A 12,844-nucleotide genomic window follows, 5' to 3' on the forward strand; every position below is an offset into this window, starting at 1 on the left:
ATACATGTCTTTGCATGTGTGTGTGTGTGTACGTGTGTCTATGTTTATGTCATTGTGTGCATGTGTGTGTGTGTGTGTGTGTGTGTGTGTGTGTGTGTGTGTGTGTTCTGTTCTTTCTTTTTCCTTCTTTAACCTGGTGACCATTTACTCATGATTTCAATTTCAAGAGAGAAATAACAAAATCTATCATCTTGAAGGGTTTCTCTAAACCTGATCATAATATCAAGTGACATCAAGTACTGTATCAGCTGTACTGGTCAGAGAGACCTGGTTCTGCTCTACTTGTTTATATCATTATACTGCCTATGAAATGAAAACACTGAAATGTTAATAACAGTGTTTATTACTACCTGTAAGTATCAACTCAGTATAGTGTTTATGATAATGCCAATGAAATTAAGTCAGTGAAGTGTCTACAATATTGCCTTTTAACTAGAGTCACTGAAATATCACTGCCGATGAAGTCACTGAACTAATATCAACTATGAACTAATGAAGTCACTGAAAGTGAAATGTTTACCGTATTGCATATATAGTGACTGAAAAGTTTATATAAACAGCAATGCCCAAGAAGTGACTGAAATAATCAGTGTTCCCAATGGGCCTGATTTTTTTAGGGTCACTGTGACCCTTTGACTGGAATTTTTGAGGGTCATTGTCTCATTTCTGAGGGTCAACAGGAAAACATACAAAAAATCAATGAAGACAATTGTACAATGAAAATGAAAAGAAACCCACACTTTCTCCAAACAAGGACATTCGAAATGCTTGAATACAATGAAAACACAGTCAACTACTTATAATGAGCACATAACCATACTCACTACTAATGAACACATAACAGCACTCTCTACTCTCAGTTTCGTCTGCTATGCACTAGCCTAAGCTTAGGCCCACGATGCGTGCTTCGTGGTTTTCCTGGAAGCCGTAAGATGCTTGTTAGTTTCAGGAAAAAGTGTGCGTCACATTGACGCACAGGGTAAAAATTTTGTGCGTCAAAGTTGTAAATCTGTGCGTCATTTACGCACATATGTACGTTTTTGGGAACACTGATAATACCATCAATGAAACCATTCACATGATTGTAATATTGACCACGGTCACTGAAACATATGGAAATGTATGAAGTTTATGAAATGTTTCAAATACTGCCTGTGGAGTCACTGAAACATTTCTAATATTGCCTGGTAAGCCACTTAATGTTCACATTCTTACCTATGAATTAAAATCATTGAAGAGTTTACAATCTGCCTATAATATAAAGTCACTGAAAAATGTTATAATACAGCCTATAAAGTTGCTGAAATATTTATAATATTGCCTATGAAATCAGGTCACTGATATAATAAATATTGCCAATAAGATATGAAGTCACCTATTTCCTATCAAGTTACAGAAATATTGTGATTTTCATACAATGTTTACAACAGTTTTTGATGTGAAATTACTGAAAATATAGTATTGCTGAAGAAGTGATTAAATAACAATACCACTGAATTCACTGAAACTGTTACACTGCCCATGAAATCACTGAAATGTTTCTAATAGTAATTAGTATTGCCTGTGATCACTGGAATTGACTATGAAGTAACAAAATGTTTATAGTATTGACTAAGATGTCATTGAAATGTTTCTAATATTTACTATGAAGTCACTGGAATACATACGATATTGCCTATAAAGTCACTGGAATGTTTATAATATTGACTAAGAAGTCACTGGTGGGTTTATAGCATTGCCTATGGAGTCACTCAAATGTTTATAATGTTGAATAGTAGTCAAAGAAATATCTATATTGCATATGTGAAGTCCCTCAAATGTTTATAAGAAATCTTTTATTTGGTTTTGAATACACAGTAAGGAATCAGTCTCAGAGAATGATTCACCTGAAAGAAAAGAAAAGGTTATCAGTAAAAGACCAAAAGCTAGTGAATAAATAATTGACAGAATCACTTAGGTACAACATTTTGTCTGAAAAAGACCTGAGAATAATCAGCAATCTGTTAACATTTCATTAAAATTTTAAAATTCTGGTACTTTAGCACCTTGTTTTTGATTTCTGGGGATGGGGGCGATGGAAGGCTGTGTTATTTTATTTCATACCCCTTTTAAAATGTCCTGACTTTAAGTATGTCATGTAAATCCAATCATTTAAACATATATAATGGATCACTCCTAATGTCACTCCAATCTTGTATTTATCATGTCACTGATAATGGACTGTGTCCTTTTTAAAACGTATAACAGCCCTTGCAAACTATAACTAATGAATGAATACATTATCACATCATATTTTTATGTGTGTGTTCTTGCTTAGTACATGTCATGCACTGGAAAAGAGGGAACATTATCTTACTGTATTTCACAAAATATTTTGCTTCACTTCATACTTATGGACTGAAAGAGATTGATTTGCACATCCTGTTTTTAGTAAACACCATCCTTCTTGTCTTATCTCAACCATCTGAGCACTGAAAGTATGTGAGTTATCATTTATCATGGAACAAGTACATGTTAGGGGGTAAATATAATTGATTAAAAATCCATGACATATGTATACTCACTCATAACTGTGATTTATACACTCTCACTGATCCGAATTTCCACTTCCTCTATGTACAGTATGGCTGTCAATGTCATGCCCAACATCACAATTTTCGGTTGTGTTGCTCTGAGTTAATCATGAAAACACTGTGCTATGAGCAACCGTTTCCACCAAGTCAAAACAATGTGGTAATCAATGCTTGACAGACATCAAAATAATGGTTCTGATACTGCTGAATGCATTCATCAAAACTGACGATCCTCCTCCACCTCCATTGGTGTTTTCAAGGAAGGAAAGCGGCTGCAAGCCAGCTCCTAGGTCTGTAGGCTGGCGCATGCTCTTTATGTGTCTGGTATTCCTGTTCAACAAATTCAATATCTTGCCAATTTTAACGGAGGAATCTGTCAAACGAAACTGGCGCAGCACAACAAAATGGAAATTCATCGACTCAAACAATGGCCACTGATGTATGCAGGCAGCCCAAAAGGCTGGCCGACAGGGAAAGGAGGGAGGGGGTGGAGGAAAAACACCTGCCAACACCCGCACACAAAGCCACGGCAAATGATCCAAATAGCAACATACTACCACCTATTTTCCCCATAATTCAAAGCCTACTGATGAACAGAAAACAAATCTTACGATCAAATAACTGGACTGAAACCGGATAAGTCGACATCTACTTCCAGTTCGCTAAATTCTGCATGAGCGAAGAAGAATGTTGGTAAGACTAGTCTCGACCAGTCACCGAGAAAATGCTGGGGATTAATTCTACTTCAGAATAAAAATATGATCATTTACCTTCAGAAGGAATGAGGATCGGGCTCTCTTCAGCTGCGGACATCTTGATGTCTTCAAAACGGTCAAATGGTCTACGTCATTGTTGTTTTCTCCACGTTATCTGAGCAACATTTGACCAAACCCTTCCTTCCCAGATATGGCTAGTGTTCAGGAAGTCGATTCGGTCACGTGCTCAGTGACGTGCTTCGCGCGAAATGCAAGGCAATAGTTATAGACCTGATAAATCATTTCCCAGAAAATATTATGAATGTCTATTTAAAGCCCATTATTTTTTCGGACTCCTGTATTGAGACAATACGAAGCAACATATACGAAGAAACATACGCGAAAAAAATGAGCATTTTCATTGAGTTTTACAATCATCAGGTGTTTATAAATGCACCCCTGTGATTTTGTTTTTGTTTTGATTGTGACATCCTTTTAATGTTGCTATTTCTTGTGTGTTGTTGTGTGTTATAATGTGAGAAAAAATATATATCGTAATACCAACAACGTCATATGTCTAAATTGTTTTGTTTGTGTTATTTGCCTCAGTTTCTCATTCGTTCCGTTCTCCTCGATCTCTCTGTCACATGATGAGTACGCCGGGATGATTCGTGTGAAGACTGTCACTGACGCGCGTGCGGATATTGTGAATCAGGCATACATGTGTAGGCATGGTTGGTGGGGGCTCTGCCATGATAAAGTGACATCTGTAAATACGGGTAGCAGCAAGAAAACAAAGCGTATCTTCTCCGTGATAAAGGTGGAGGTCCATTAATTGTCCCGCACACACCGTGATGATACTGAGGAAGTTCTCCACAGTGTAGATATTTGTGTCTGCACGTGTTCAGTAGTCCAAGTTTACATTGCTCGGGTTCTTCTGGCTGGTGTCCGCGCGGCCACAACGGCAGTTTGTAACATCACGCGGTGGGCCGTGGTTCTTAGCAGCGACTGACGAAGAAGCATAAACATAATTTATGACCGTGACTACCGGCCGACTCGGACGTCCAGGTTTTGACACTAGTAGGCAGCAAAGGCTGAACTTCATGATAGGCAGCAAAGGCTGAACTTCATGATTCTCAGTAAAATCTGCTGCGCACCGGCGGCTTGGGGATGACGGATACTGAGTGTCTGTGTGTGTGTTCAGTTGGGGAGGGCCCGCCGAGGGGGGCGGGGTGTGGGGGCCGGGGCCCGTCTGGACTGCGGATGCGCCGGACTGCATTCAAAGTCGGTTAATCCCACCAACAAGGTTGCCACGTTCCAGTCACACCATCTTTCATATCATTCATCGGGCCAAGCCAAACTGACATAGCTAGCGTTCGGTTTCAGTTCAGTTGTCGCGAAACCAGTGAGATGGTGATGGGATTAACATGTGCGCAAGACTGGCTGTTATGCCTTCCACTCGTACGGTCGGCCATACTCTTTCACGCGGAATCAGTCTCGATTTATAGTTTCACTCGAAAGACTTGTATATCACTAGCAGGGAATGGAGTCAGAATCAAGGTGAACCCCATGGCGGGAAACCCTCTCTGAACCCCGACCCGCTCAGCATCACAAGGTTCACAAGTCCGCCACGTACTCTACTGACAATCACTGAAGTCAGTAACAGACGCCATCCCGGTATTACGCAGTGTAACTGATCATCGTAGGCCCCGGGCCTCACTGGGTTCAGTTGTCGGATGAAAAGTCACAGTAACAGAGAGGGCTGTCTCCGCATCATCTTTCAAATCATCGTGAGACATCAGAGTCCCGCGGGGGCCTTCTCTCAGTGAAGGTAGAGACGTAACTAATTGTACTGGTTGCTGTACGACTTTCCCTCGCTGAGTTCTGGGCTGCCGGAGTGGCACAGCGATCCTAGCAACGGCAGGTTTGCCGCCCAGCTGTGAGACCTTTTCCCTTCCGTCACTTGTCAGTGTCAACACTAATTCCATTGTGGTCGCCGGAGTCGGGACTGAGCGATTCACAGTGCTAACCAAACTTAGCGCTGCTAAGATCACTCATACAACCCGACCCTTTCACGGGTTGCACATGTGTGCTACGTCATGTGACCGGTCAGCCGTAGTCTACTTGTATGACAGTGGATCTGTTTCTTTTCCACACAGTTCTGGTCTTAATTGTTTGTATTTGTTTGCAGCCATGAGAAATACCCAACACTATAATTAACTGACGATGCTCTCTCTTCAATCATACCAAAGGCGATATTTCATTATCACTGATTCTTCACAGTCAGGGGGTTAGCATTCATCTCTTGCTGTTTGACAGCAATGACTCGTTGGGCCAAGTTCAGTTGGTTCAGTTCGATTACCCAAGGAGGCACTATTGCCCTCGCCAGGACAAATTCATGTACACTACACTGTGACCACATGTCCTAAGCAGATGTGTGACTGGACCATAAGCAGCGATTAGTCAGGCCTTGAGGGCCACACGAAAATGGACTCGAACAAATTGTTGTTAGTTTGTGATTGTTAAAGTGCTATTTATTCGTTTCTGATGTCTGGTTCTCGTCGGTATACAGCAGCATGCAAGTTTGTTGTGGATCTTAAGAGCGCGCACGCGCGCGCGCACACACACACACACACACACACACCGTGGCATACACATACACACACACACTACGCGAGCACGCACGCACGCACGCAGGCACACACACACACACAAACACACACACACACACACACTACGCGAGCACACACACACACACACACACACACACACACACATACACACAAAGAGAAATTGGAAAACCCTCAGATTAGAAGTCCAACATGCACCCTTCGTGTTTATTCTTCACTGAAACACATGACACAGCGTATTGACCATTCGGTCCGGTACTCGGACTAGAAGTCCAACAACCACTCGGCCGGGTATCGCGTTCGTCCAACCATGAGGGTCAGTACGTGGATCGAATTTAGGACCCTCAATTGGAAGTCCAACGTAAGTTCAGTTGGTTCAGTTCGATTACCCAAGGAGGCACTATTGCCCTCGCCAGGACAAATTCATATACACTACACTGTGACCACATGTCCTAAGCAGATGTGTGACTGGACCATAAGCAGCGATTAGTCAGGCCTTGAGGGCCACACGAAAATGGACTCGAACAAATTGTTGTTAGTTTGTGATTGTTAAAGTGCTATTTATTCGTTTCTGATGTCTGGTTCTCGTCGGTATACAGCAGCATGCAAGTTTGTTGTGGATCTTAAGAGCGCGCGCGCGCACACACACACACACACACACACCGTGGCATACACATACACACACACACACTACGCGAGCATGCACGCACGCAGGCACACACACACACACACACACACAGACACACACACTACGCGAGCACACACGCAGGCATACACACACACACACACACACACACACACACACACAAAGAGAGATTGGAAAACCCTCAGATTAGAAGTCCAACATGCACCCTTCGTGTTTATTCTTCACTGAAACACATGACACAGCGTATTGACCATTCGGTCCGGTACTCGGACTAGAAGTCCAACAACCACTCGGCCGGGTATCGCGTTCATCCCACCATGAGGGTCAGTACGTGGATCGAACTTAGGACCCTCAATTGGAAGTCCAACGTTCTAACCACCCGGCTATCTCATCATCAGGATCTGGATTAGTACATCGCATGCTTTTGTCACGATGGAAACTAGGGCGGAAACACGTGACCCTCAAATCTCACACGTGAAGATGTCAACTGACGTGACAGTCACAATGTTGTCTGGAAGTGTGTTCTATTCCATAACAGTTCATACAAAACAAACACAACATATAAAAAAAACCTGAAGGTTTCGGTGTTTAGACTTTGTGTCAGTCTTGACTTGCGAATCACAAAACCTGTGCTGTTATTCAATGTCTGTTTACTGATTGGGTTCAGATTGGTGGGAAATTGTATTTGGTTTTGTTCAGGTGAATTTGTTGTTGTTGCCTGGGCCCGGTTAGCTCACTGACAGGTTTGGTTCGATTCTCAATCCAGCATACATCTATGCACTCAAACAATCTTTGCGCATTCAATACTCTTTTACAGTAGCCGCAGACACAGTATACATTTATGACACATTTTATATACTGATTAGAAATAATTATTGATTCACACGTGCCAAATCAATTTCTTCACACAGCATGAAATCACGAAGGCATCATCCATCCAAATTATGATACTCAGTAATCCCGGGATATTCTACTGACTCTCTTACCTGGTCTGGTTTTCATTCGCACATTCACACCGGCCATAGTTCTGCCGACTGTAGCTCAGTGGCTCCAAGAATCGGGTTGTCTGAAATGTCCTTTACGCACAGGTCTGTAGAACCTCACGCCCGGTCTGCCTTCTGATCTTCTTTTTTTTTTTTCTCTCTCAAGGCCTGACTAAGCGCGTTGGGTTACGCTGCTCAGTGGTCAGGCATCTGCTTGACAGATGTGGTGTAGCGTATATGGATTTGTCCGAACGCAGTGCCGCCTCATTGAGCTACTGAAACTGAAACTGGAAAGTGTCTCTGTGAACGTTCTTCGGGGAGATGTCTCTGCTCCTTGTCTGTCTTCTTTCCTTCTTCCCTTCTTCTCTCTTCAGTCTCTCTCCCGTTACGGCCTCACGTTACAACGTATCTCTCCACCAGTCTTCTGACCAGTTTCTCTCACAGGCATGTGTGGGTCTCAAGTCGGTACCCACATCTCAGTGGCTACTTTTACCCTCCCGCAGTGTGTACGACTGTCAGTATATCACGTGACCACTCACGTGCTACAACAATGATGAAAACGCACAAACTTGAACTCTTGTACATATGTTCACTATAAATTTTGTATGCATTTGTATATGCTTCCGCCTGACAACAGCAACAAATCTTCATATTTAGATGTGATAATATTTATATTAAAGACCAAATACGCAAGTTAAATATCCTGTTATCCATGTCAGCGTTCCGTCGGTGGGTTCACATGGAAACTGAGAAGACTACTGTACCCAGCATGCACCCCCCCCCCCCCCCCCCCCGGAAACGGAGTATGGCTGCATACATTGCGGAGTAAGTAAACAAAACGGTCACACACGTAAATTTTTACATGTCAGTCTGAGTGTGTATGTGTGCGTACCTGAAATCTGATTGAATGACACAGAAAACAACTGACTGAGCGCCCAATGGCAGCCGTCACTCTTCTCAGGTAGACAGCCTGTCGTGCAAATCACCTCGACTTTGTAAAGTGCATAGAGCTTGGTCTCCGACAGGCGAGCCGGGATAGAAACTATCTGAAATACTGATCCACTGATATCATTCATTCATTCATATACCAGCCGCGTTAACCAGGCCTCAGGGATACAGACACTAACAGTTCTGGTCTGGAAATTTGAGCAACAAACCGAAAGACCCATCTGTGAAGTGGATGATACTCGACTGTGTGGTCCCAGTCTTTCCATTTAAGCCCATAGCACACTCAGATAGGGGTAGGAGCTGGCCGCGAGCCGATTTCCACCTCCGCTGGGAACCCGGCGCGTCTTCCCAGCCGTTAATCTGCCACGCTAACCACTTCGCCACGACAGCTGGTGTGTTTGTGTGTTTGTTCTTCAGTTTGGTGTGTGTGTGTGTGTGTGTGTGTGTGTGTGTGTGTGTGTGTTGTTGTTGTTGTTGTTGTTGTTGTTGTTTAATATAAGGGTATTTGTGTATGTTCTTTCTTCAGTTTAACGTCTTTTCACTAAGAGAGAGAGAGAGAAAGAGAGAGAGAGAGTTTGAGAAAAAAACAACAAGAAAACAAACGAAAAGAGAACGGCAGAACTGCACTATGGAAATAATATTTCCTTTGAAAGATGCACCGTAAAAGAGATGGACAGATAGACAGAGAGACTGAGACAGAGACAAAGAGAGCCGGCTGGAAGGTTTAAGAAAAAAAAAGAAACGCATTAAGGAACAGAACTGCACTACGGAAATAATATTTCTCTGAAAGATACTCCATAATGAGATATATACTTATGCATTCAAAAATCTTCTTCACAAAAATCCAGACTGCAGGAACAGTGCAGCGACACCGCCCCTTTTTCTGAATGCAGGTATAAAATAAAATTGTTTTACTTTCGAAGTGGATTTTCTTCTACAGAATGTTACCAGGGACAACCCTTTTGCACTGAGCCTTGATTTCTTTTACGTGCGCTACGTGCTGTGCTTGCTGCACAGGGACCTGGGCTTAACCCCTCAACTGAAAAACAGGCACCCAGACCACCACTTAAGATATACAGGATTGGTTGGGGGAAGGATTAGGCGTGGAGTGAAAATCCTGGATTCAGAAAGAAAAGATCTGAGCACATCACTCCTCTTTTGCAACATCTCCACTGGCTCCCTGTCTCACACAGAATAAAGTACAAGATCAGCACTCTATGTTATAAATGTAATCACAAATCTGCCACTTCCTATTTCTGTGGCTGCGGCTTCGGATCCACTCTGTTTACGCATACTCAGATTCAAACACTCGACTGTTGGCCGCCGTTCTTTCTCTGTCTCTGGACCTTGCAATTGGAATTAACTTCCTCTTTCCCGTCTTCAAGTCTCCACACTCAGCTCTTTCAAATCTGGCCTTAAACCCACCTCTTTCCAAAATAGCCTCCCTTCCCTGCCTCTTCCGTGTCTTCAGTTTCTTCAGTTTTAGAGTTATGCATGCGTGTGAATGACTCTATCGTGCGAATGCGCTTTGATTTGTCTCTGCACAAGATTCAGCGCTATATAAATACCATTATTATTATTATTATTATTACCGACCTTGTTATCTGCTTCAATGGCTTGGAGGTGACCCTCGATGATCTTATAAATCCAGAAATGTTAGGCCGTGTTGTCATCTGCATTGCAGCGGCACAGGTATATGTCTTTTACCATAGTAGTTGGGACACAGCTGGGGTTGTGGGATATAGTCATCTCGCTTGATGAGCCTTGCTGCTTAGTCGCACTGTAAGCCATTCTGACTTGTGCCAGTCTAGTTTTTAGAAGTCCTTCAAGACCCAGGAGGCCCGATTCTAGGCTGTTCTCGTCAGCTGGGCATTTCCATCCCGCTGCCTTCATCTCAGTCCTCCTAATGCATCTTCTCCATGTCTGTCCAGTCGTGGTCTGCTCACCCTTTCTTCTCCTCTGATGATCTGAATCCCGTGCTTTTCTGGTGATGTTGTTTGGGGTTCGCGCAGGGTGTGTCCGAACCGACAGATCTACTGATCCCTGTTTCCTGGTTACCTTGCTGATAAGAATTTGTGCGGTTGGTTCTTAGTTCCAACAAGGTGATATTCAATGTTGATTCTGAGGACCACTTAACACGCTAGTGCAGTCTCCGAAGGACGGATTTCACTGTGTGTGTGTGTGTGTGTGTGTGTGTGTGTGTGTGTGTGTGTGTGTGTGTGTGTGTGTGTGTTGAATGTCTCATCATGTGTTTGGTGAGCCCAGACAGTTGAGTTCCGTACAGCCGAGGCCGCTGAGAGTTGAATGCCTGCCATGCCATGTTGATACCATTATTCATGTCTTTATGAGCTCCTCCAAAACAAACAAACAAACAACAACAACAACAAAACAAAACTTCATAGTTTTATGTAATGTATGTGCTCAAGCTTGTCAATTTTTCCTCTGCACATGATAAGTGTATAGAATGGCCCTCCAGTAAGAATCCGCCAAGCGAGATGTATGCAGTATTCCAGCGGGTCTCCGAGCGAGAACTTCTATATGTCTCTGAGGCAACATTTCAATGATGGCACTGGCGTTAGCTATATATTATTAGCATGTGCAGACCATGAGAGATTATGTGGACTCACATGGATTTAAACTGACTTTTCGAAATTGTGGTTTCCGAGGTCAGTGGTTACTGAAAGAAAGATGATCTATGGCTCGCAACGTGTTCATGACTCTTGTAAAAGACTACCTGGCATCAACCCTTCAGCCCATTCAATGTTCAGTTCGAATCTCCTCAAGTTATTCTGCAGAGTGGTATAATCTGCCTGGGTTTTGATTTCCAAGTAAAGCAGGCAGTCATCTGCAAAAAGTCAGACTTGGGACCTGACTGCAGTAGCGGGAAGGTTGTTAGCATGATATAGAGAGAAATGATGGGACTGACCTATGGACGGCGGCGACGCCTTGGGGTACACCAGAATCTACGATGACCCCAGTTAAGGATACTGATCTTCCACAGCAACCTCCTTATGTTACACTGCCAGGTGAGGAAAGGAGGTGAGCCACTACCGAACGGTCTGAGGAAAGGAGGTGAGCCACTACCAAACAGTCTGAGGAAAGGAGGTGAGCCACTACCAAACAGTCCAAGGAAAGGAGGTGAGCCACTACCGAACGCTCTGAGGAAAGGAGGTGAGCCACTACCGAACGCTCCACTACCAGGAAAGGAGGTGAGCCACTACCGAACGGTCTGAGGAAAGGAGGTGAGCCACTACCGACCAGTCTGAGGAAAGGAGGTGAGCCACTACCAAACGGAGGAAAGGAGGTGAGCCACTACCGAACGGTCTGAGGAAAGGAGGTGAGCCACTACCGAACGCTCTGAGGAAAGGAGGTGAGCCACTACCGAACGCTCTGAGGAAAGGAGGTGAGCCACTACCGAACGGTCTGAGAAAAGGAGGTGAGCCACTACCGAACGCTCTAAGGAAAGGAGGTGAGCCACTACCGAACGCTCTAAGGAAAGGAGGTGAGCCACTACCGAACGCTCTAAGGAAAGGAGGTGAGCCACTACCGAACACTTTAAGGAAAGAAGGTGAGCCACTACCGAACGCTCTGATCCCTTCAGTGATGCGGCCGAAGGTGCCTCAGTAGTTTCGCCGACAGTTTTGAATGGGGTACTACATTAAATGCCTTGGCTGAAGAACTGAAGACGATAGTCCGTGTACCACTTAAAACCGTGGCACTGACAAGGTGGAGGGTTGTTCCCAGCTGGATCGCGCATGGTAAAAACCGTGGTTGAGATCTGCCGTCAGTGACGGAGGCTCTTGTGCTGTTCCAGGTGCAGCCGTTCACTGAGGTGACAATTTGAATTAATCAGTCAGTGATGGGCTCCCAGTCCAGAAGCTCCTGCCACCTAAGTCATTTGACTGAGACTTATTTGTACTTCTTTGACGGGTGTTCGTCCCCCTTCTTACATGAACTATATTGGCACGAACAAAGTCTTCTGCCAGAGTTCCTGGTTTTACTGACTTCTGAAAGTTTACATCGCAGTCTTGAGAGTCACAGCCTTCACTGTGCATTTTATTTTAGTGGAAATAGTCACCCGACGTTGCACTTGAAGGAGAGAAGACATGATTTATATAAGACCTGCGTCACCTTTGAGACATAAGGCGTCGAGTTCAGTTTCTGGGCAACTGTACAAGTTTAGGATGTTCCCGATCAACGGTCTGAAGTCACTGAGTTGTTTTTCTCCTTCCCCATAATCCCCGACCCAGCTTCCCCTCGAGCACACACTGGGAAAAACTGACGGGGTGGTGTCACTACAGTTTCTACTCCTGATGCAATCACTTTCACAACTGAAAAAACAAAAAACAACAACAACAAAAACAAAAAC

The 12,844-nt window shown here is 43.9% G+C and overlaps 1 protein-coding gene across 1 annotated transcript in view; it reads right to left on the minus strand.

Moving 5' to 3' along the window:
• LOC143300944 (uncharacterized) overlaps positions 1-3,477 on the minus strand; it is a 46,667-nt gene extending 43,190 nt beyond the window's left edge. The window contains exon 1 of the mRNA XM_076614893.1: positions 3,344-3,477. Coding sequence (XP_076471008.1) covers positions 3,344-3,386 — 43 coding nt within the window. The 5' untranslated portion in view covers positions 3,387-3,477. The remainder of the gene's footprint in view (positions 1-3,343) is intronic.
• Between the last annotated feature and the right edge of the window lie 9,367 nt (positions 3,478-12,844).

The sequence above is a fragment of the Babylonia areolata genome, chromosome 27 (genome assembly GCF_041734735.1).
Source record: "Babylonia areolata isolate BAREFJ2019XMU chromosome 27, ASM4173473v1, whole genome shotgun sequence".
Lineage (NCBI taxonomy): Eukaryota > Metazoa > Mollusca > Gastropoda > Neogastropoda > Buccinidae > Babylonia > Babylonia areolata.